Below are 25,933 nucleotides of genomic sequence, written 5' to 3' on the forward strand. Positions count from 1 at the left end.
CTGTGGAGGTGGTGATTATCCAGGTTCAGAAGCTGCAGGAGAATGAAGGCTCAATGTCAAGGACAATGCTCGGGCAGGGAAACAGAAGGAAGTTCTGAGGCTGGAAGGAGAGAGATTTTAGAATGCACTGCACCTTTTAGTTGGTTAATGGAAGGCAATTGATTAGGAAGGCACAGGCTTTGTTAGGAGCTGTCAGGTTGTTAAGAGACAAACACCAAACCTCAGATGATCTCGGATAAAAGCAAATACTCACTCAGAGAGGACCACGAAGGGCAGGCACACTTTTCACTTTGTTCTTTCAAGTGCAATGTACATGCAGCAAGCATCAAACATTCCTTGCTTATTGGTTTGGAAAGTCCTGTTAAGAACCCAGATTTTCTGCATCGTTCAGCCATGAATGGGAATTGATTCGGCCAATTACAACATCCCTTCCTGCTACAGAGTAATGTCAGGCACACGATTCATCTGAAGCCATTGTTCCCGAGAGGGCACACACCCACATTTGTGCAGCTGAAAAAGGTCAGTCCGTCTCCAGAGAGAAGCTGCTCCCCTTTACATGGGTTACAGATTGGACCCCTTCCATTCTGAAACTGAAATACTGTCAGAACAGCAAGGAACTGGGCAGATTCGGGACATGATACCAGGCATGAGGTGGGTGAGCCCTGCACCAGCTGTGTGAGTGGATGGAGTGGAAGAGGTTTAAACCCAGGGGAATGGCAGAGGAGATTGAAATTAGATTGCACTTGGCAAGCTGTGGCTTCCGAATAGCTTGTCTTAAACATTGCACATGGTGTGAGCCGTGCACTTGAACGTTTCCTTCCAGTTTCCTTAACGTGAAGCAGCACAGAGGCCAACATTATGTGTGTATTGGATTCGATGGCCACTGTCATCATGTAATTTATTGAATACCAGAAAGCCCTTTGCTTGCCTAAAAGAGAGTATCCCTTTAGGAATGGTTGTTTTGTTTGTTGAAAGTGTTTTTTTGGTTAAATGTACAGACACCTCATCAAGGCTTAATCCTTCAAGCCATAGCTATTTACTTAACACTTCAAACTTTCAGCCAGTTCTAAGAGAAGAGCTGGGTAAAGCAGAAGAGGCCACCACCAGCAGGTGGAGGTGACCAGAGGGATGCAGAGGGTGAAGTGGGAGGGCCTCAAGAGAAACCTCCCCGGGGCCCTGTTGACACTGCTTCAACACGTGGATCAAGCTATAATAGTAGTCCCAGGCTCTAGACTCCAACCTCACGGTATCCTAGGGATTGGCAGGCATCTGGCAACCAATCAAATACCTGAAGCCAGAAAACAAGTCATTCTGGATTTTCCCAGAATCCTTACATTCCACTGGTCACCAAATCCTGTCATTTATTCCCCCTGTGAATTCTCTCTCTCCCTCTCCCTTCATCTCTGAAATCAATTTATTTTTTAAAAAATTAAATTAAACCATCTCTTCCTAAAAAAAAGGTCTCAGAAGTAGACAGCAGAACCACTGACTTCCAAGGATTTTATTTAGGAAAAAAGGATGAAATTTAGTTTATAAATTTCTTCTAGTGATTCAGTCCACTTTCTCCCCCTAAACTTATAATTATGAAGGGAAGTAATAACATTTACTGCAAAGAGATTTAGTAATTCTGGCAGTACTTCATTAATCACTTAATCAGTGTTCAAGCAGAACTGATGTCCTTGACATATATAATCAATCTTGATTCCACCCGCATTTGATTTTCATTCTTTTTGAAATCTGGATACAGACGCTAAGGATAGTGGCTTATTTTCACATTATGTTTTTGTTTCGGAAAACCCATATATGCATATAATGATGATCAGAATATTAATACCTAGGTTGGGTCTTCCCATAGCTCATTTGAAAACAATTGTTTTCTCTTCAGTGAATTTATGGAGAAGAATGCTGCTAGGACCAGATTCTCTTATAGTTGAATGGGAAAGTGGGCTTGGGTCATTTTTTAGCTCAGCATGACATAGTATTCTTGAGAGCTTGTTTGGAGGTTCTAGCAGGGGAGCGCAGCTACTCGTATACCCTTGACCGAAGACCGGTCCTCTCCTCGGGGGGGGGGGAAGGTCGTCCTCTTCGACCGAGCGCGCAGCTTCAGGAGGGACGCACATGGATCGGTGAGGGAGGAGGGGGACACCCGCCTAGCCAGCCAGATCAGCCGAATCAACCCTGGCGATCAATGGGGTGACAGATGTCGCAGCCAGATCGCCCTCACATCCGACATAGTATTCTTTTAGAGATGACAGGGTTATTGTTATTGATAAGCCAGAGCTACTTGTTCTGATACATTATGAAGAATTTTTCCAAAGCTACTTTCTAAAGGCAGCTGGGCATGGAAAGGTAATAGCAGCCCAAAGCTGAGTGGCAAGGTTGTTTGTCTAATACCTTCTACTTTGGAAAGGTATTTTTATGATCACTGGAGTAACTACAGATGTTCTGATTCTACCACTCCTTTTCTCTTAACACTTCATAATTTGCATGTTTAAAAACATTATTCACCCCAAATGTTATTGATATTTAATTTCCATATCCACTTACAAACCACACCCATCAACTGCTTGTTGACATCATATGTTTCTCTCTTCCCTACAAAAGTGCTGCAATATAGACTTTACAAATAGATAGTGTAAAAGATGAACGAAGATTTAAATCCCAGTTGCACATATAGTAGAACAAACAAGACCACAATTTTGTTATCTGGTGGTTTGAAGAATATGTTTCCTCCATGAAAGTGATATCTTGGTATTTAAGGATTGTTTGAAACTGATACTTCTGCACCCACTATATGCTACAGAAGCTAAAGTAAAAATGAGCTTTTGTTCTAATGATATAAGAAGAGAAGCCTTTGGGGGGTGCTCAGATTAGCACTCTATAGGTGTTCAACGAAATCTATAGCTGGATCTACAGATCAAGAATCAGGAAGCCAGAGGGATAATAATGACAACAACTCACATTTACTGAGGCCTTCCCATGACGAGGTAGTGTGTGGCGTGCTTTGCATGGATTAGAATGAAATCATATGAAATCTTTCTCTGCCTAACTTACTTCCCTTAGCATGATATTCTCAAGACCCATTCATGTTGTTACAAATGTCAGTATTTTATCATTTCTTATGGCTGAGTCATATTCCATTGTACCACATATTCTTTATCCAATCCTCTATCGAAGGACACCTTGGTTATTTCCATGTCTTGGATTCTATGAATAATGCTGCAGTGAAACAAGGATGCATGCATCTTTGTGAATAAGTGTTTTCAAATTTTGGGGGTAAATGCCCAGAAGAGGGTTTTTTTAAGCTCACCCAAGGATATATTTATTGATTTTTAGAGAGAGGGGAAAGGAGAGTGAGAGAGACATAGCTGTGAGGGAGAAACATTGCCGGGGTTCATGTTCCAGCATTAAGAAGGGTTAAGCAATCTGGAGAAGGGGCTGTGTATAACTTAAGTATGAGTCCAGAGACGAAATATAATTTTGAAAGACATATGGAGGTCAGAGGAGCCTAGCTCAAGAAAACTAAGATCTCTTCATCTCAGGACCCCATTCTTTTTATTAACATAAATTGTCCTGAGGCGAGGCAGAGATATACACTTCAAAGGGTAGGGTTTCCATATACACAAGCATTGTCAGAATGGGGAATAGCCTACGGCTGTTCAGGTGTTTGGCCAGTAGGAGGCAATAACATGTAGATTAAGATGCCCTGAGCTGTCTGGCAGCAAGCAATCATCCCTTTTCAGGTTTGGGGAAATGCCTTCAGCCATTCCCAACAGGTGACAACATATGTGACTCAGCCCTTGTTGAGTCCTCAAGTTCCATTAACCTTTTGATGAAACTCTTGCAATTATGACATGCTGGAACTGGCTTCTGGCAAAACATCAATCGATTGTGTCCCCTACACATCCCCACCAGGGATCGAACCTCCAATGTTTTTGATGTACAGGACAATGCTCCAACCAACTGAGGTTCCTTTATTTGTAGTTTTTTGAGGAACCTCCATACTGTTTTCCATAGTGGCTGTACCAGTTCACAGTGAATGAGGGTTCCTTTTTCTCCACAACCTCTCCAACACTTGTTATTACTTGTCTTGTTAATAGCCATTCTAACAGGTGGTATCTCACTGCAGTTCTGATTTGTATTTCTCTAATGAAGTGAAATTGAGCATCTTTTCATATATCTGTTAGCCACTTGTATGTTTTCATGGATGAAGTGTCTGTTCAGGTCCTCTGCCCTTTTTTTGGTTGTTGTTAATTCTCACTGATATTTTTCCCCCATTGATTTTTAGAGACAGTGGAAAGAAGGGGAGAGAGGGAGAGGGAGAGGGAGAGAGAGAGAGAGAGAGAGAGAGAGAGAGAGAGAGAGAGAGAGAGAGAGAGAGAGAAACATTGATGTGAAAGAGACACATCGATTGGTTGCCTCCGGCACACACCCTGGCGGGGGCAGGGATCAAACCTGCAACCCAGGTGCATGCCCTTGACTGGGAGTCAAACCTAAGACCCTGAGCCAAACCAGCCAGGGCTCTCTGCCCATTTTTTAATTTGATTGTTTGTCTGTGTGGTGATGAGTTCTTTATATATTTCGGATATTAACCTCTTGTCAGAGCTATTGTTTGCAAGTATCTTCTTCCATTCTGTTGGTTGTCTTTCTGTTTTGTTGGTAGTTTCTTTTGCTGTGCAGAAATTTTTCAGCTCAATACAGTCCCATTCATTTATTTTTGCCTTTACTTCCCTTACCTTTGGGGTCAAATTAGTAAGATTCTCTCTAAGACCCAGGTCCATAAGTTTAGTCCTTATGTTTTCTTCTATGTAATTTATTGTTCCAGGCCTTATAATTAGGTCTTTGATCCATTTTAAGTTAATTTTTGTATATAGGGACAAACAGTAGTCTATTTTTATTCGTTTGCATGTAGCTTTTAATGGAATACTCTTAACATTCCTATGAGACATATTTCCAGTTCACAGAGGGAAGGTGAGGCTCACAGAAATTAAGACATTTGCCCAAAGTTACAAGGCTGGTCTGTGGCAAGTCTGCCTGATCCATAGCTCTCATCCACTAGCGAGGTAGCCTAGCCACCGATCTTAGGAATATAAGCAAACCCGGAGGGCTGAAGTTGAGCCAGTAAGTTGCAGAGCTGGGTATATTCCAACATATATATTAGATAGAAGCCAAACTACAGAACAATTATAGTAAAATAATTATCCTTTAGAAAAAAAATGAGTGGAACTCTGGGCTAGAAAGTAATTAGTAGATTACAATGAAAATGAAGGTGAACATTCTGTCCAGGCATGAAAAGGTGAAAAGGAGAGTTGCAGACAAGGTTAATTATCAGAATCCATATCACATTGGCAAGAGGCAGATTTGATCTTGAATGACTATCACTAATAACCATACAGACATGGCCTTCATTAGGAAAACAAATTTCCTGATCTAAATGAAATCTCCCTAAAACCACTCATTCTCTCCCCGAGACTGCACTACACACTCCCTTCTCTTTTGCTCTGATGTCTGGTGATCAAAGCAATCTTCTGACAACAATTCAACTCCTTAAATGTATATTTATAAGTGGGATTATCAGATTATTAATTGAAGTTAACTTTCATGTATATATTGACAGCCGTTTTAACAATGTGTTAAGTGATTTTCGTTATTGTAAATCAGCTTCTCTTGGCCTCAGTAACTTTGAAAAAGAAAACAGAACTTTCACACACACAAAAAAAAGAATGAAAAAAGCATAATTCCCATGTGCTGATATGTGAGGAGGCTCATTCTACACTGTTCCAAGTTTCTAGAAGACCTCTGCCTGTCCCTGCTATCCCATGGCTACATGACACGACTTGCAGTACTCTGCAGCTATTTTAAGGGAACCTGATAATGTCCCTTCAGATATTAGAAGATTGGACAGGAAGTAACATATAACAGAAGAACCTAGCTAATGAGAGAACAAAAGAGCCCTTGGACCTGACCAGACACTGGGCTGAGTGACCTCAGCAACCAGGGCCTAAGCAGCACCTGCCAGCATGTTTAATCACCATGCTCAGGACTGTCCATGATTAGACTAAAAAACTTAGATATGATTTCCACCTTCAGGAGGACAAGTCCATAATTGTTATCCTATATAATAAAAGCCTAATATGCTAAGTATCCAGTCATCCAGTCTGCCATTCAACCAATCAAAGCATAATATGCTAATGATTGCTAAGGCTGCTCAACTGCTCGCTATGACATGCACTGACCACCAGGGGGCAGACGCTCTGACCAATAGATTAGCTTGCTGCTGAGGTCTGGCCAATTGGGACTGAGCAAGATAGGCCAGATATGCCCTGGAGCCCTCCTGCGGTCTCTCCCCAGCCCCGATTGTGCACCAATGGGGTCCCTCAGCCTGGCCTGTGCCCTCTCGCAACCCAGGACCCCTCGGGGGATGTCAGAAAGCCAGTTTGGTCTGATCTCGCAGGCCAGGCCGAGGGGCCCCACCTGTGCACGAATTCATGCACTGGGCCTCTGGTCTATATATATAAAAGCCTAAGTGACTGAACAACCAGTTGACCAGTCGCTATGATGCGCATTGACCACCAGGGGCAGATGCTTAATGCAGGAGCTGCCCCCTGGTGGTCAGTGTGCTCCCACAGCAGGAGTGCTGCTCAGCTGACTGACGGACACCAGATGCAGGGCTCACAGCTGGCTGCCACAGCCTGGAGACTGCAGCAGAGCAGCAGCAAGCCTACCAAGTGGAGGTGGCAGCAGGCACAGCCGGGCAGGGATGAACAGGAGTGGCAGATGGCATTGGGCTGCCGGTTGTGGCCCGATCCCTGCAGGCTACACTGAGGAATCCCACCAGTGCACAACTCCATGCACTGGGCCTCTAGTTTATAATAGGTGTTTTCCAGGCCCTGTCAGCTTTTCTCAGAGAACTCACCCAGATCCCCCTTTCTGCTCCGGGGAGTTGGAAGTTCAAAGCTCTATCACAAAATGACTACTTTTGGCACATCTCTATGTGGCCTGTGTGCCTTTGCTGCCAACATGGTGCTTTTACGGCTTTTGTGTAGCTAGGTGTGTGGCCTCAGCTAGTATCCTGGCATCTATCTGCTCCCACCGGTCCCACCCAACAGGCTGCTCCTACAAAGAGGCCATCCCCATAGCAAAGGTCCCCACTATTCTACTCCTGATAGATCCAGCACAGACAGCAAACATGGAGAAGCATTTTTTTCTCACCAGCATGGCATCTTGTATCAAGACACAAAGCAGCACTTTGTCTCTGTCCTTTGGGTTTTCAGCAGGAATTTAATGGTAGAAATTTCTATTTCTGTGGCTCTTGATTCAGCTGCCATGTTCCTAACATACAGGCAGTTGTCTGGAGAAAACCAAAGTGTCACCATACTTCTGGGCACCCACAGCCCTCCCCTTTAGCCCTGAGTGTTGTTCCCAATGCCTCCTCTCTATCCACTTGTGGAGAGCTCCTTCTCTATCAGAACATTGTTGAGTGGACTAAGAGGTAGCCTTTGTTACTTAGGACCATGGAGGTTTTAATGGTAGGTCAGAGGTCCCCCATGAGCTCTAATGAACATTTATGCTTCCCAATAAACTCCTCTGTTTTGAGCAAACAAACCTTCCTGGTGGACCCCACCCATCAACTCCAGATCTGTTCAAAACGACTGCCAATTGTGACATTTCACAACTTACACATCCTCATGATACTAGGTAATTATATATGAAAGACCCATACCATATCTTCTATTTTGCTCTTTCAGATAAAGGAATATTTGTTATCCAAAGTGAGAGCCTCAAGAAATGCATTCAAGCAGGCAAATCTGTACTGACCCTGGAGAACTGCAAACCACCAAACAAGTACATGATGTGGAAATGGGTTTCCAACCACGGCCTCTTTAACCTAGGAGGCAGCGGTTGCCTGGGCCTGAATTTATCTGATCCAGAGCAGCCGTTGGGCATCTATGAGTGTGATTCCATCCACGTTTCCTTGAGGTGGCACTGTAACAGGAAGGTGATCACTGGCCCGCTGCAGTACATGGTGCAGGTGAAGGACAACACGCTGGTGGCCTCCTGGAAAAACCTTCATAAGTGGATTGCCTACATGCCAGGCGGTGGAGGCATTTGTGAATATCTGCACAAAGGTAAAAAAAATATATAAACCAGAGTACTCATGAGATGATATATTTGGAAAGTTTGCGTAAGTTAAGATTTGTAAAATAGTGTATTATATGAAAGAGGTACACAGCGTCCAGACCTTCAAGGGACTTCTGCCAAACACGTTGTAGTTGCTTACTCACTTAATGTAAAAAATGACGGGAGTCTTGGGACTTGCTAAATTCTCCTAAAGAAGCAGAATTTCTCAGAAGTTAAAGTTATCAGGGGAGAAAACACTTCCCTTTGGGAATCAATGGAAAGGGGAGAAAGCAGAGGAGGACAAGAGAAAATTAAGGTGGAAGGAAAGGTCTTTGAAGTTGCTGACTTGACGGGATGAGTATAAGAACCTCTCCTGCCACTATTTCTCTTGTTGCAGACACTCAGTCCCAGGGATGGAGTGTGTCTGCAGGCCACTTAGTGCCTCCAGTGCCTTGCTGGCATCCATGTGATGTCACGCTAAGAGACGTTTAAAGACAGACTGTTGTTAGGTTATTTGGTGTGTGCTAGGAAATGGAAAATAACGGGGTTTTTTTTTCGGGGGGGGGTCATTGTTTACAGTTCTGTAATATTTGGCATTTTTAAACAAACAAATGACAAAATAAATAAATAAATAAATAAAAGCAGCATATTAAATTTGGACATCCTAAACCCATTTCTCAGGTTTTGTTTGGTAGTGCTCTTCATTCTCTCACCATCCATTCATCTTCTGTCACGCATTTATTAAACACTGACTGTTTCTCAGGCCCAGGGCCAGGCATTTGCTTAAAAGGCCAACGAGACAGATGTGGTCTCTTCCCTCATGGTGCTCAGAATTATGCCTTAATAAGGGCAAATCTTTCTAAGAACTCTATACCAGTCCTAGAGAGCAGAGCAAGGAACTCCTAAAACCCACGTCAGGACTTTCTCAGGTATCTCCAAGAAATGAGTAACAAGATGGAGCTAAAAGCAAGCTATTTTCAGGACTCACTACAATGAAGCAAGTGCTACAAACCAGCTCTCCCAACAATCTACAGATCTGAGGGAGAACATGACATTTGGCTTTATGTTAATATTTTAGCTATATACCCGACACTCACAGTGCATGCAGGGAAGAGCGAGTAGAAGGCAGGACTGAAACAAGAGGATGTGTCCCAGATACCAGTAGTCTCCAAAGAGCCTTAACCTCTAGGGCTGAAGTTTCAGGGTGAGTTCAGTCTAGCCCCTGCCAATGTGGGAAAGGGGTGGGTGTCTCCACAGCCAGCCTTTCCCTCCAGGACGTAGTGACTCAAGGGTGGCTCTGATCCCCCTCACCACAGAAAGCCCCAGGTGAGTCATGAAAAGCTGTCCTTTCCTGCTTCAGGCCAAGGATGACTGGTTATTGAAAGGTTCTGGGAAAGCAGCCAGCAGGTACCTTGGTACTGCCATGTCTCCAAGATTGCTGTAGAGGCCTCCCAGCTAGTTACCCCTCTTTGCCCCCTCTCTGCATGGGTTCTGTTTGTCATACGGCACCCAGATTTTCTTTAAAAATGGAAATCTGATCATGAGACTTTCTCATCCAAAACCCACTAGTGACTTCCCACTACACTCAGAGTAAAGGGCAAAGTTCATAATGTGGCAGAGCGGGCCTCTGTGAGCTGACACTCTCCACTTCCCTGCCCCCACCTCCCATCCCTCCTTCGTGGCCCTCTGCATTCATCCCACACAAGTCTTGTGGCAAGTTCTTCATATTTGCTGTTCCTTCTGCCAGATAACCCTTTTCCAAATACTGGTAACCTTGCTTCACCCAGTTCTTATTCAGAGAGGCCTTCACTAACCACCTGATCCAAAATAGTGCCCCTTCTCTCCCTCCCTCCCTCCCTCCCTCCCTCCCTCCCTCCCTCCCTCTCTTTCTCTTTCTCTCTCTCTCTCTCTCTCTCTCTCTCTCTCTCTCACACACACACACAGTCATTCTGTCTTCCTACCCTATCTTGTTTTACATCATCCTACTTATCACTACCTGAAATTATGTTTACTTGTGTATTTGTTTTCTTTTTGTCTCCCCCTTATGAACAGAAACTCCTTATGAAAGGGAACTTTTGCCAGTTTGTTCACTGTTATATCCTCAGTGCTCAGCACATTAAGTGCTCAATAAATATTTGTTGGATGAATAAATTAATGAAGGCCTGTGAAGCTCTTGAGTTTCAGATGCTGATCACTGAGATGGGTGATATTTTAAAGTAAAATCTCCATTAAGTTTTCCTTCTCATCCTTTCACAAATGTGTTTGCTGCCATAGTAGTGCACCATAGTGAATACCCAAGGAGATAAGGATGTACACACACCATTGTGAACCCGCACTCAGCCTTGCACATTTACACTCACTGGACAGTGGAGTCCTGGGGGTTCTCTGGTCTAGCAGGAGTTTTGCCCACTGTAGGTTTCAGTTATGAGAAAAATGCGTTCACTCCAGGACAGTTTCCAAAGATGAAGCTGGCATAATACTTATTTGACTTTGTCCTTTTCTTCTCCTAGATTTGTATACACTCAAAGGGAACGCCCACGGGACACCATGCATGTTTCCCTTCCAGTATAACCACCAGTGGCATCACGAATGCACCCGGGAAGGGCGGGAAGACAACTTACTGTGGTGTGCCACGACCAGCCGCTATGAAAGAGACGAAAAGTGGGGGTTTTGCCCGGATCCCAGTAAGAGTGAATCTCCTCTTCCCCCTATGTCATGCATGAATCAAAGATGATTGGGAAGTTATCTGTATCTAAAGAAAAGCACAGGGATTGATATACTGAAGTCTGAATAAGCACTCTGATTCCATTTATCCAGACTTGATTTTGTGTTTGTTTTTTGCCTTGAAAGGACAATTCTGATGTCTATTCCTTTTTCCTTACGTTCAAAAGATGTTAATTAGCCATTCTTCATTAAGCTTAGTGTATAAGGACGCTTTAACCAGAATCAAATGATCATACTCTGTGATCTCATTAACCCCAGCTTCTGGCAAAATACTTAAAAACAAACCTGAGCATGTATGAAGCTCGGTTATCCTTCAGTCCACTCTCTTTCATGAGGTGTCTTCATTTCTCCAAGTCCAGGCTGCTTGTCTTGCCGTCATCAAGTCCAGGCATCAGCTGGGCCCTTGACGATCTTTCTAAAATGTCAGTTGTTCTCATTATTCCTCCACTATGTGTTCTCATCTTGGTTCCCTTTTCTTATTACTCGATTTCCAGGTATAACCTCAAAATCTTTTCCTTTTGTAACCTGACTTTCAAGGTCCAGTGACAGTTGCAATATTCTAACATTTTTTTTTATCAGTTAGTGCTTTACTAATTTATTTTATTTACATAAAATGGTTACAATGGTTACTAAGTATTGGGTAATATTTATATATGTCTTCTACTTTCTATATTCAATTTCCTTCACCTTGGGACCAGCAAGTCAGAGTATAGCTTTTATAATCTCCTGATCTTCTATGTCTTCCTTCCCCTCCCCACATGTAATAAAATACAGCAGATAAATTTGAAACAAAAGCAAATTGAAGAGATTAACTCCAAATAATCTGATAGATGAGTTATCTGTAGAATTGTTTTTGTGACCTAAGAGCCAGTATGGCTTAGGGAATAAGAAAGGGTTTAGGCTTTGAAATCAGACAGACCAATATTGGAGTCCTTCCTCCCAATGATGAGATCTTAAGTCTCAGTTTCCTGCCACAAAATGGAGAGAATAGCAGTACTATTAGGAAGCATCTAAGGCACTTATCATAGGACCTGGCACATGATAAGCCATCATCATCATCATCATCATCGTCGTCGTCATCATCAAACCTAACTTATTCTTTCAGCATGCATTTCTGAACCAATGACCCTTCCTCTTTATTGTCTGTCAACAGCACTAAACTAGGTAAGCACAGTGGTGAATACCAAGAGTATTAGGACTTAAGACCCTCCCTTCAAAGAACTTGGCATCTAGATGTAAGACTGATTTGCTCTGTGCTAGAAAATGCAGACTATAGTTGATATGATAGTCTAGAACCACCTGGGGGAGAGTCAAAAATGCATATCCTAGCCCCCTCCCAGAGACACAGTGGGTTCAGTGTGTGGTACCCAAGCATCTGCATTTTTTGACAAGTGCCCAAGGTGATCCTGCTGCAGATAATTCTTCATCAGTCAAAAATAATATGGAGGTAATTCTATGCAACATACCTCAGTATACTAGGGTGGTCTTAAGACATTAAACAACCAATATGGTACGGGCTATTGACCAGTCCGAGTGGAGACCTTAAGGTGGGAGTTAGGAGTCCCAGACTCCTGCTGCTGGTATTAACCCATTAGCTGCTGGATTGTGAGGAGGTGAGGGGGAGAGGGAAGTGCAAAGGAGACTAGGGCAGCCAAGGACACTCAAGCAGCTCAAGACAGCAGCTTAACAACCAGCATGAAAGTATTTTGTACTGAAAATACTGTCAGATCATCAGCCTTTTCTATCTGAATCTGAATGCTTGTATGCAGGTATATGTGCATGTAATCCTACATTCCTTGGATTCTTGCATTAGATGTCATATTGTTTGTATCAGCTTCTCTTTCCATTTCCATCCCTAATAAATTTCCTTATTAAAAATAAACCAATACGAAAAAATTTAACATGTATTTCACATGTTCCTAATAGTAGGGACTTTGGGGTGGGGGAGGAGGGTAATCCTCACCAGAGGATATTTTTCCATTGATTTTTTAGAGAGGGGAAGGGAAGGGAAGAGACAGAGAGACAGAGAAGCATCAATGTGAGAGAGACACATCAATTGGTTACCTCCTGCATGCAACCGAGGTATGTGCCTTTGACCGGAATCGAACCCGGAACCCTTTGGCTGGTGTTCTATCTACTGAGCCAAACTGGATAGGGTGGGACTTTTTTTTTAAACTACAATATTCTCCTTGAGGTTCTGCAAAGAACACTGTCACCATCCTTTGCCACTTTTAGCCAATTATGATTTAGTGATGCTCTGGGCCTCTCACTCGCAAGACTGTCTATTTGTTCAGCTTCCTACAGCTCAAAGCTTCCTCTGCCTTACAGCCTGCCAGATTCCAGCTCTCCTGACCTTTACCACGACCAGCAGAGAGCACATTTATTTGTACAGTGCTGAATTACAGTACCAGTGTTCTTCCTTTCTTGTTCTTTTTGGTTCCTGTGCAGAGTTTGGGTTTTGACGTAGTATTTCTGCCCAACATAACTCAAAGTGATGTGTTAGAGACTGAAATTTGAGTGAACTGATAGCTCTTTCAGTGGGGTCAATAAATGGGTAAGACAGAGAAGAGTGAGTGGAATAAAGATTTGTACTTCTGTATCCCAATATAAAATGATGCTGCCTTTTTAAAAAAGTTGATAGTAAGAGAGCAAAATTTATGTGTAGCATTAATAAACACACAAACACACTAGCAGTGAAGGGTGTGATCAAACATCTGTCACTATAGATCTTCAGGAACAAGAATGGTAGGCAACAGTAGGTTTGCAGTTGTGAGTACACAAAACATAGCTTACTCTTGTATTATTATTTATTAATTATTGTATTATTTTTCATACAATCCTACTTTTGCACATCCCTGTATAGGAATCTCTGAGGGTTTCTTTCAGAGCAATTTGTGTCATACTAGTCCCTCTTGGTTGCATATCATACACAGCTGGAAAGTCATGCAGTTAGTTTGATATATTTTTAGGATATCAACCTCTGGAATTATTTGAGTGCCCTTGAACTTGTCTATATATGAAGTCTGGTGTGGGGAGGACAGCTTTCCCCCATGAGGCCTGCCAGGTAAAGCCTTTGTAATTGCTTATGGTCAGGTTTAAAAATGTACTTGTAGGTTTTTAACAAGGAGTTGGACTCAAATTAGTAAGGACAGATTTGGAGGATAAAGGGGAAAGTGGGATGTTAATTAGGAACGCAGCTTTCTGATATGCATAGATAAGTTCATTGCAGATACAGATTTGGAAGAGAAAACCAAGCATTCAGGTTGGGACATGTTATATGTGACTCAAGCCTGTGAAAATGTGGACTAGGCAGTTAGACATAAAGGTGTCTAATACATTTGAAAGTTATAGGGAAGGGTTTATGGGAATGAGTGAAATAGTCTAGAGCATGTATAAAATAAAAAGGAAGGAGACTCAGGGCCAAGTCTTAAAACCTATTTAGTTTAAGTAGAACCAGTAAAGGAGACGGAGAAGAGGTGGCCAAAGAGGTAGAAGGGTCACCAGGCATGTGAAGTCAAGAAAATAGAGTATATTGGCAAGGAGAGGGAGGGTGCTCAAATGCTGCTGAAGGGCCTGGTTTGACAAGGTCTGAAAGGAAGTGTTTGCAGGATTTGGCAATGTGGAAGTCATTGATGGCCTTGACAAGATATCTTCCAGTTGCCAGATTGAGCGGATTAAAGGGTAAATGGGAAAATGGAAAAGGAGGGAACACTGTCCAATTCATTCTATGAGACCACTATTACCCTGATACAAAACCAGACAAGGATATTACAAGAAAAGAAAGCTACAGACCAACATTTCTTATGAATATCAATGCAAAAGCCCTCAACAAAGTATAGCAAACAGAACTCAACAACATATAAAAAGAATTGTTGTACACTATGACCAAGAGGAATTTATCCCAAGAATGCAAGATTGGCTTAAAGTTGGAAATCAATTAATGTAATACCCATATCAATAGGATAAAGGTCAAAAAACCACCTGGTCATCTACTGATACAGAAAAAATTTGACAAAATTTCCAGACCTTCATGAGCACACACACACACACACACACACACACAAAAATCCCTAGGAACAGAAGGGAATTTCCTTAAGTGATAAGGAGAATCTATTAAAAAAAAAAAAATCAAAACCCCCGCAAACAACATACTTAATGATAAAAGGCTGAATGTTTTCTCCCTAAGCTCAGGAACAAGATAATACACCAGGGACAATGGCAAAGCTGTGTCCTTAGGGGAGAAAAACAAGACACATTAATAGACAAGGAGGAGCGGCTACATCTCAGTAATAATCTATGATAAAATCAGCGCTGACAGAAATACATATACCTTAGTTCATTGCAAAAGAGGTGTGTTTTGAAAGGAGGAAAATCACCTATTTATAACAACATGCAAAAGATTTTGGTGATTTTCCCCCAAATAGTAGGAGATTCAAAGATATATATACAACACAGTTGCTTCCCTCAAGGGATCATATAAAGACAACCAAAGGTGCAAAGAAATATAACATAATTCTAGCCCTTATATTTGAATGTTCCGAGATAAATATGGCTTAGACACCAGCCTTCAATCTTGCATTTTCAGTGACTTGGAAAGGGAAATTCTATACGAAGAAGCAAAAGGCTAACAATAAATAGATGCAAGGGCCCTAGGCCAAGATGGAGGTCTGTGCCAAGGGGATCCCCAGGGAGCAGTCTCTGAGGCAGAGAGTAACCTTCAGGAGGTTTGTTGGGGGGTTGTTCTCAGGATCAACACCTGTGGAAAGGAAGGGAAGAGAGCAAGATCAGAATGCAGGCCTGACTGACCCTCTGAGGTGTTCTCAAGGTGGATGTGCCCCCTGTTGGGAAGAGAGGGGACTTATTGCCTTGCACTGCCCAATCATGGTTAGCCCGCTGCCTTTGGGAAGGGAGAGTGACATCAGGTAAAGAAACTCTTCAGCCAAGGCAGTCCTTGAAGAAGGCGTAACGTCAGAAGGTCTTTCCTGGCACCTGGGGAAATAAGGCCTTCAGTCCTGAAGGGAGAGCAGGGTAGCACATCACAGCACCCTGGTCCAGGGTGGCATTTCCATAACGCTTGTTACAGTACAACCTCTCAGTAAGATTCATGGAGTGACTGGTACACAGCCCACGTAGAGAAGCGGAGAGAGGACCGTGTCTTCCTGTACAGAAGAACAAATTCTTAGAGTTTGGTTAAAACCCAATGAACTTGTTAGAATATGGGCACCTGTTGCAAACATTTGATTGGGGAAATTTCCTTTTGATTAACCTTAAGGATTTTCACAGATAATCCAAAACCAAGGGAAATCGAAGAAAACTGAGCTATGTCATTTGTGCACACGCGGCATCATTAGCAAGCCTCTCACTTAACTGTTTAAGCCTTAAACTTTAAGATATAGAATTCAATCAGGTTACTACAAAAGGCTGTGTCCACATAGTTCCATCTCTATCTAGGATAAGATCAGTTGAAGTGTCCTCTAGACTCTAGACCTTTTCTTATCATGATATGCTGCAGCCTGGAGGCTTATAATTAAGACTTGTTGGGGAATCTCCCCCCACCCCCCACCTCTCTGGGGTAGGGGATGTCTCTGTCCTATTCATATGACTTCTGAGATCCTCTCCCTACAACTCCCCTTCTCACATCTTACTAACCTTCTAGTACGGAAGGCTACTCATGTGTGCCCTCCTGGGAAGTGCTTTCAATTTTTTCTTTTAAGCTGGTGTTTGCTTCATGCACCATCTGCCTGAAAATCAGGCATGTGTTTCATGCGAGTTCCTGACCTCCTGACTCAGAAAACAAAGAATCTGCAGTTTTCTGACCAGCTGGCTAAATGATGGTTACACACACTTTCATTGAAAACGTCCTCCTGCTCCTCCCTCATAGCCTCAGCTGTCACAGGGTGAACCCCTGTCTGATAATGCAGAGTGTGCTGTCCAGCTGGGGATGGCCTAGTGTTTTAACTGAAAAAAATCTCTAAGGACTCAGAAAATTCAGCCACCGGGCCAAGATGGTGCCTGAAAATGCCCTTCCTTTCTCTTCAGTTTACATGGTGATAGCCTTGTTTTCTACCCTCCTACAACCTTGCATCTTTCTGTAAATACATGTATCAGTCAAGAAACTCTTCAGACAACCTTGGATGTATAAGTGCGCTGATAACTTACGGTTAACCAACACAGTTCTGGGGGGGGGGGGGTGCATGTGGCAAACAGACATGGAACAAACTCTCCACATTCGCGGGGATATCTATTACAGTGGGAAAAAGAAAACAAACAAGAAAGAATCCATTGTCAAATAAGTTTGAAGTACACTGAATTAAAGTTAAGCTCTTCCTTTACTTCTTGGGGCCTTTAAGATGCTAATGTACATTATGAATTTGTTAGAGAAGGCTGCACACACAGGCAGGAGGTCCCGGTTTCCCTGGGGAGCTAGCTCCTGAAGTTGTATTATTCTGTGGCTCACACTTGCGGAAAGATTGTCCTAGGTTTTAGCAGATTGCCGTCCATCACTTACACTCATGCTGTAGCGTGAGTCACATTTTCTACCTTGTGAAATTCTTTGGCTGAGTTTGATTTCAGGTGATTATTATAGCTGCTTAGTTCACCTTGGGTTTTGACTTAAACCTTTAGCAAAAGCATCCAAATTAGGTGTTCATTTTCAATAAATTTCAGATTTCAGATCCACATTTCATACTTTATTAAATTTACTTTTTAAACATACTATGCAATCATTGGTCAATGTTTTACAAGTAGACTTTGCTTCTCTTCCTTTTGGCTGAAAGAACTTTATAAAATTAAATATCAGTTTTCCTGTTCTCAGTGTTTGTGTGAAAACTGTGTTCTCTCTAAACTCATATTTCAACTGTATCCCTTTCATTTCCTCTAACATTTTGGTTTTGGCGGGGGAAGCCTTTTGAAATCACACTTGCATCTACCTCAAATAAACCTTTACAGTCACACAGCTTTCAGAATAAAGTTCTAAATGACTATTTTTTAAAGAACTCAGATGTTATTTTCATAAATCCTTCACTTCTATCTCCTTCTCTTAAAAATGGCGTCTCTTCTTTTCCCCCAGAAAGGATCAGAGCTTCTTTATTGATAATTTCTAGAAGTTCCTTTAAATCTTGAAAGAGTATAACCATAAAGTACCAATGGGATACAAAATGCAGATTTCATCCCAGAGACCTAATCAGGAATCAATAAGGTACAGACGTTTTAGAGGCTGCAGTTTGGAATCACTCCATTTCAAATTCCCCTTAGAAGTCTATTGCCCTGTAGAGAAAAAAGATTGCAGCTGATGGCCTGATGGCTTTTGTTTCCAGCACCTGCAGGGATGGGTTGCGATGCTGTTTGGGAGAAGGATCTCAGTTCGCACATTTGCTACCAATTCAACCTGCTTTCTTCTCTCTCCTGGAGCGAGGCACATGTGTCATGCCAGATGCAAGGTGGTGCTTTACTAAGTATTGCAGATGAAGCTGAAGAAAGTTTCATCAGGAGTAAGTATGACATTGATATGGATACAATTTAAGTGATGGTTAACAATTACGTCCACCTATGCAAAATATTCGGGGGATGGGGGGGGGGAGTTCCATGAAAAATATTTTTCTTTTATTAATATGGCCCAAACTCACACCCAGGCCATTCCATTTGGCACCCAGTGTTCCTTATTTTCTCGCCCTTGTAGAAGAGAGCTGAGGCCCCAGCAAGGGACTCAGAGCTTGCAGCTAAAGCAAGTGGACTGGGAGACTTGGACACTTAGGTACAAATCCCTGCTCTGCTAGAGATCTTAGCCATTCAGTTCCCATTAGTCATTCATTAAGTAAAATCTTTCCTGTTACTCACTGTGTGCAGGTATGTGGTAGGCCTGATGGATTCCAAAGAACTTAAAATTTAGTTGGAAAAGCAAAAGCACACACATGGTAACTAATAGTATAAGAGAATAATATAAGATGTCAAACGAGTTGTGATAATGAGCCAGGTCTTGTGTTTCACCTATCACCTAAACTCTCTCTCTCTTCTCCTTAAAGACTAAATGTGTTTGTGTATATGTACAAACAGCTTTAAAAAAAAAAATTGGAAACATCTGAAAGTGTCACAAAATTAATCACTTTCATTAAAAGTGGCTGACACTTTTTTCAGATTTTATTGCATATGTAATAGATGTTTTTCTATTCTGGAATAAATTTAAAATTTCGTGTACACAGAAAGAAAAACAAGTCTCCCATAATTCCACAATCCAGATAGAACCATGTATTTTAGCTAACACATAAATGTATGCATATATACATAGTATCTCTGAAAAATTGTATTGAATAAAAATAGGAAGCATCTCTATTAACTCTAAGGTTAAGAGCAGGGACCAGAGAGCCACCTGCTTGGGTTTGAATCCCACTTCTTCCACTTACTAGCAAAGCTACCTAAGCAAGTGCCTCCACTTCCTTCTATCGATCAAATGGAATCCTATCTAATAAAAGAGAAACATGGTAATTGGCGTACAACCGCTACCCTTCCCATTGGCTAATCAGGGCAATATGCAAATTAACTGCCAGCCAAGATGGTGGCTGGCAGCCAGGCAGCTTGAAACTAATATGAGGCTTGCTTGCTTCAGTGACGGAGGAAACCAACGTTCCCTGCCTGCCGAAGCAGGCCTCTGAGCTGCAACTCTAAGCAACTATGTAACAAATATAGAAACTAAACAAAACCCCAGAAACCAGCTTTAGTCCGCGGGCTTCAGCCAGCAGGATTGCAACATTGTAAGCAAAGGCCAGAAACTTACTTTCAGCAGCGGAGGCCTAAGAGCTGGAGCCAAGCCTCAGAGCTAAAGCTGGCCCAGAATAAAAAAGAAAAAAAAAGAAAAAAAGGAGTGGTTGGGAGCTTCAGTCACCCTCAGCCTGAAAACAGCCCTCAGCCCCTCACCCAGACTGGCCAGGCACCCCAGTGGGGACCCCCACCCTGATCCAGGACTGCCGGGAGCCGGTCCATCCTGCTGTTTCAAGGGACCTGGCATATATGGCATACGGTTCTTAATATGTTAGCTCACCTTCTTGGTGCTGTGTTTTAACCAAAGTCACCTCTCCGAGAAAGGTTGAATCCCCAGGTAGGGATTTTCCCCTGAAGTTAGGGAGGGAATAAAACCCCTCAACTAAGTGCCAGGCGGGTAATTAATCCCTTTAACTACGAACAATCATGCTTAAACTACATAATCTTTTCTCCCTGGAATGGAGAAAAGAAACGCCCTAACCTTTGTAATAGAGATTGATAGGATTGAATCAACTGGTATAAATACAGTTGTAACAAGACAGAAACACTCAGAACTCAGAACACAGAACTAAGGACACAGGGCTTGGAAGACAGGACCAAGAGAGACAGAGCCTAGGCACAGAACCTACACAGAACATTCTCTAGAGACAGAAGAACTTCGCTGGAGAAAGCATGCCGGAGGATCCTGGAGAGGGACTGGCCTCAGAGCCTAGAGACAGAGCCTAGCGGGAGAACATGGCAAGGGATCCTGGACTGAACCTGACTACAGAAATTGGCAAGAGAACCTGACTAGAACATGGCGACCAAACCTGGCTGGAGAAGTCCCTGTGTCATTCCTTCTTCGCCGACTCCATCCACACCTTTGGGGACCCTTGGACCTGCTGGGGTTGGACCCCGGCATCTGGCGCCCGAACAGGGACCCCTAGGTAAGCGCCCCGCACTCGGGACGGATCGGACTCCACCGTAGGAAGAAGGTGGATAGTCTTCGCCGACTCCGTCCACACCTTTGGGAACCCCTGGAACAGGATTCCCCTAGGTAAGCCCCCCTCCCCCATTGAGAACCCCCACACTCGGGACGGATCAGACTCCACCGTAGGAAGAGGGTGGATAGTCTTCGCCGAATCCGTCCACACCTTTGGGAACCCCTGGAACAGGATTCCTTTAGGTAAGGCCCCCCCCCCCCCATTGAGAACCCCACACTCGGGACGGATAGGACTCCACCAGGGTGCTACAGACCCCCCTATAGAGGATAAGTAGGGTAAGAAGGTGGATAGTACAGAACTTAGATTAAGAAGATGTGCCATACTGAGTCTAAAGAAAAAAGACTCCGTATTGATCTTTTAACACATGTGCTTGCTAGCAGAGGAGTTAAGGTTACTCCCAGTCAGATGGAACATTTTATACAAGAAATACGTCCATGCTTTTCTGAGGAAGGAAAGGTGCCGGAAAGGTAAATGTAGAGGCATGGGAGAAGGTAGGCCCAAGGAGCCTTATCCTTAACCCCAATGCAGCCTTTCCACCCCGGGAAAGTGCAGGATTGGCAAGCTCTCCCTGGGGTGATAGATCAGGACTCAGGTAATAGCAGAAAGCGCCAATCCTACTCTTAAAATGGATATAAGAGAGCATTTGAGGTTTTTCTTTTTAATGCTTGCTTTTAAAAAATAAAAAAGGGGGAATTTGCCGGGAGCCGGTCCATCCTGCTGTTTCAAGGGACCTGGCATATATGGCATACGGTTCTTAATATGTTAGCTCACCTTCTTGGTGCTGTGTTTTAACCAAAGTCACCTCTCCGAGAAAGGTTGAATCCCCAGGTAGGGATTTTCCCCTGAAGTTAGGGAGGGAATAAAACCCCTCAACTAAGTGCCAGGCGGGTAATTAATCCCTTTAACTACGAACAATCATGCTTAAACTACATAATCTTTTCTCCCTGGAATGGAGAAAAGAAACGCCCTAACCTTTGTAATAGAGATTGATAGGATTGAATCAACTGGTATAAATACAGTTGTAACAAGACAGAAACACTCAGAACTCAGAACACAGAACTAAGGACACAGGGCTTGGAAGACAGGACCAAGAGAGACAGAGCCTAGGCACAGAACCTACACAGAACATTCTCTAGAGACAGAAGAACTTCGCTGGAGAAAGCATGCCGGAGGATCCTGGAGAGGGACTGGCCTCAGAGCCTAGAGACAGAGCCTAGCGGGAGAACATGGCAAGGGATCCTGGACTGAACCTGACTACAGAAATTGGCAAGAGAACCTGACTAGAACATGGCGACCAAACCTGGCTGGAGAAGTCCCTGTGTCATTCCTTCTTCGCCGACTCCATCCACACCTTTGGGGACCCTTGGACCTGCTGGGGTTGGACCCCGGCACAGGACACCCTTCAGGGCAAACCAGCCGGCACCCACCCATGCACCAGGCCTCTATTCTATATAGTAAAAGGGTAATATGCCTCCCAGCACCAGGATCAGCGTGACAGGGGGCAGCGCCCAAACCCCCTGATCGCCCTGTGGCTCTGTGTGTGACAGGGGGCAGGGCCACAACCTCCCTATCCACCCTGCTCTGTTCCTGACAGGGGAAGGTGCCCCAACCTCCTGATCAGCCCTGCTCTGTGCCTGATAGGGGGGAGCTCCCCAACCCCCTGATCGCCCTGCGGCTCTGTGTGTGACAGGGTGCGGCGCCCCAACCCCCTGATCAGCCCTGCTCTGTGTGTGACAGGGTGCGGTGCCCCAACCCCCCCCCCACACACACACACACACACAGGCCCTGCTCTGTGTGTGACGGGGTAGAGCCATAACCTCCCCATAGGCCCTCCCCTGAGTGTGAGAGTGGTGGCGCCCCAACCCCCTGATGGGCCCTGCTCTGTGCATGACAGGGGGCAGCGCCCCAACCCCCTGATTGGCCTTGCTCTGTGCGTGACAGGGTACAGAGCCCCAACCCCCGTGATGGGCCCTGCTCTGTGAGTGACAGGGGGCAGTGTCCCAACCCCCTGATTGGCCCTGCTCTGTGCGTGACAGGGGGTGGCGCCGCAACCTCCCCATCGACCCTGCCTTGAGTGTGACAGGGGACAGTGCCCCAACACCCCAGTCGGCCCTACCCTGAGCGTGACTGAGGGTGGCATCACAACCTCCTGATCGCCCTGCTCTGTCGTGACAGGGGCTGGCGCCCCAACTCCCCAATCGGCCCTGCTCTGAGCCTGACCAGGGGCTGCACCTAGGGATTGGGCCTGCCCTCTGCCACCTGGGAGCAGGCCTAAGCCAGCAGGTCATTATCTCCCGAGAGGTCCCAGACTGGGAGAGGGCACAGGCCGGGCTGAGGGACCCCCTCGCCCCCAAGTGCACAAATTTTTGTGCACCGGGCCTCTAGTTAATAATAATGTTTACCTCTTGTTGATATGATTACATGTTATAATGCATGTGAAATCTTAGAAAAGTGCCTGGTACACACAACAAGCATTCGTGTGTTAACCATTTAAGTACCATGCACACAGTTTGGTATTATACATATTTTATTTATCTTAATATAATGAACATCTGTACATCTCTATAAACACAGATATACATAGATAGGAAGAGATAGATACAATTATTTATTTTGTTTTACTAATTTGTTGCTATTATAAACCACACCTGCACATACCTTTGTGTATAGATCCCTAATTATTTCTCTATGTAGAAGTAGATTCACTGGGTGGAGGTGGAAGCATGTTTTAAGGTTTGGGGAAGTCATTAATATCTTCCAGAAAGTTCGTAACAAATGCAAGAAAAATGCATGCCTGCTCCTTTCCCCACAGACATGGAAAAGTGAGAAATCATCATTGAAACTGATTTGAGTGAATCACATTCTAGAAAAAACACCATTTCCAAAGTCATTGTTAGACTGTAATGATTTTCATAGCAGATTTTGCATACCACATATGAATTACAATTGCTACCTATCTTCACTGTCAGTATTTCTAATAAGAGGGTTTGGACTTGCTCATCAAACTTAAATAACGATTTAAAAATATGTCAGAGAGCCCTGACCGGTTTGGCTCAGTGGATAGAGCGTCGGCCTGCGGACTGAAGGGTCTTGGGTTCAATTCCGGCCAAGGGCATGTACCTTGGTTGCGGGCACATCCCCAGTTGGGGGTATGCAAGAGGCAGCTGATCGATGTTTCTAGCTCTCTATCCCTCTCCCTTCCTCTCTGTAAAAAATCAATAAAATATATTTTAAAAATATGTCAGAGATTTTTATTTAAATACCACAATTCTATAATTAGACTGGGGATTGTTTAGGAAAACAGAAGTCTGCTCGTAAATGGGGAAGCCTGTTCTGATCAAGGTGTTTTTTTAATGATGAGAATAGGCTACTATCGCTGATGAACACTAACTATGGTATATGGAATTACCTAGGCTTTCACAAGTGCCAAGAGGTAGCCAAAGGAATTTAGGTTTGAGTTTGCTACTATAAAATTATGAATCAATTTAGTCTTAAAGTAAAATAGACTGTTTGGGCACTTTTAAACAAGATAATAAATTACACTATGACTTTTTATGTATATTGTTAAAACAATTACACAGAGAGTATTCAAAATGAACTCTAGTAAGAATAACTAATATTTAAGTATTTTAAGTAGATTATTTGAAAATATGACTTGGCACTTACACCATATGAAATGTGAAAATTTCTCCAACTTGTCCATCCATCTTCCATCCTGGCCCCTGCCATCAGTAGATGACTTAATCAAACAACGACATTGAAAGGACTAACTAATCAGCATTAGGAAGAGACTCCGCGTTAACGCCTCAGGAATTTGGAAGGGCAGGGCCCATGAACGTTATGCTATTTCTGCTTAGTGATGTCTGGGCTCTCAAAATTATAAAGCACCTTTTTCTCTTTCCTAATTGTGTTAGACTCTTCCAGTTGCTCAATATTATATTGAAATGTCCAACCACGGAGGATGCTGCAGCCTTGTTAAGTGAATACACTGACTCCTATAACCTGGGTGACTGTACAGTGGATCATCCAGACTGTGACTCTTTTGAGGGCAAAAGCAACTGTGATTCATCATTATTCTGGAGCTAACAACATAACATAGACCTTGAGTTTCCAAGGCAAATTGGGACATGTAGCCGCCCTATTTACAACTCTTATCTGTCTCGGTCTCGGGCAGGGGCTCCTACATCTGGTGCAAAATGAATTGGGTTCCAAAGCAGATGAGCCATGAGAGAACAAGGCTCACTTTCATAGATGGAAAGATTAAATGGGAAAAGAAGGTAAAATATGGATGATGGATGAAAACTAGACTTTTGGTGGTGAGCATGCAATAAAAGACAGATATCAAATTGTAATGTTGTACACCTAAAATTTATATACTATATTAACCAATGTTACATAAATAAATAAGATTAAGTGGCAATATTTGGAAGTGTCACAAAATTAGCCACTTTCACTAAATGTTTCTCAAACTGTCTTCCCCCGCCCCCCTCCCCATATTTTATAGTACAAGTAGTACTGTTTATTCTAGAATAATTTTTTAAAATTCAAGTGCACAAAAAGAAATAAACAAGAAAGATTTCCATTAATTCTTCAATTTCGATAACCATATTCTTCTGCACAAGCATGTCAATGCACATGCTTATACATAGCATTTATAACCCAAATGGTGTCGAATTAAAACCTGAGGGGCTGTGGTGCAGTGATTAGGAAGAAGTAGGGGCCACAGAGCCAGCCTGACCGAAACACTTCTCACCCCAAGTTGAGGAATCACTTGCTTCATGCATGGCCCTTAGGTTCCAACCTGCTACGGATCCCTCTGGGTCCTCTGCTCACTTGGATCTAGACTCCTCGGCTGGAGTCCTGAGGCTGCAAGCTGAAGTCTCCAGTCACATGTGGAGCAAAGAAAGCCTTTCCGGGAGTGGCCCTGGCCACTTCCCCCTCACCCTCTGTAACCCTAAGTGCACACAAATGAAATGGTCTCGAAGCCGTAACCATGCACTCGGATGGATTGACACCCACTGAGAGGCAGCATCGCTAGATGCCTACACACTTCTCAGTCGGTGAGCCTCCAGGAGACTGATTATTTCTCAAGACAGGCTTCTTTTTTTAAAAAAATGTTTTTATTGATTTCAGAGAGGAAGGGAGAGAGAGAGAGAGAGAGAGAGAGAGAGAGAGAGAGAGAGAGAGAAACGTGAATGATGAGAGAGAGAGTCATTGGCTGCCTCCTGCATGCCCCTGACTGGGGCCCTTGTCTGCAACCCGGGCATGTGCCCGGACTGGGGCCCCAACCATGACCTCCTGGTTCATAGGTCGATGCTCAATCACTGAGCCACACCAGCTGGACAAGGCTG

The 25,933-nt window shown here is 43.6% G+C and overlaps 1 protein-coding gene across 1 annotated transcript in view; it reads left to right on the forward strand.

Moving 5' to 3' along the window:
* PLA2R1 (phospholipase A2 receptor 1) overlaps nucleotides 1–25,933 on the forward strand; it is a 105,676-nt gene that overhangs the window by 10,874 nt on the left and 68,869 nt on the right. The window contains exons 2-4 of the mRNA XM_059704300.1: nucleotides 7,749–8,129; nucleotides 10,632–10,805; nucleotides 18,162–18,335. Coding sequence (XP_059560283.1) covers nucleotides 7,749–8,129; nucleotides 10,632–10,805; nucleotides 18,162–18,335 — 729 coding nt within the window. The remainder of the gene's footprint in view (nucleotides 1–7,748; nucleotides 8,130–10,631; nucleotides 10,806–18,161; nucleotides 18,336–25,933) is intronic.

This window comes from Myotis daubentonii, chromosome 7 (assembly GCF_963259705.1).
Source record: "Myotis daubentonii chromosome 7, mMyoDau2.1, whole genome shotgun sequence".
Taxonomy (NCBI): domain Eukaryota; kingdom Metazoa; phylum Chordata; class Mammalia; order Chiroptera; family Vespertilionidae; genus Myotis; species Myotis daubentonii.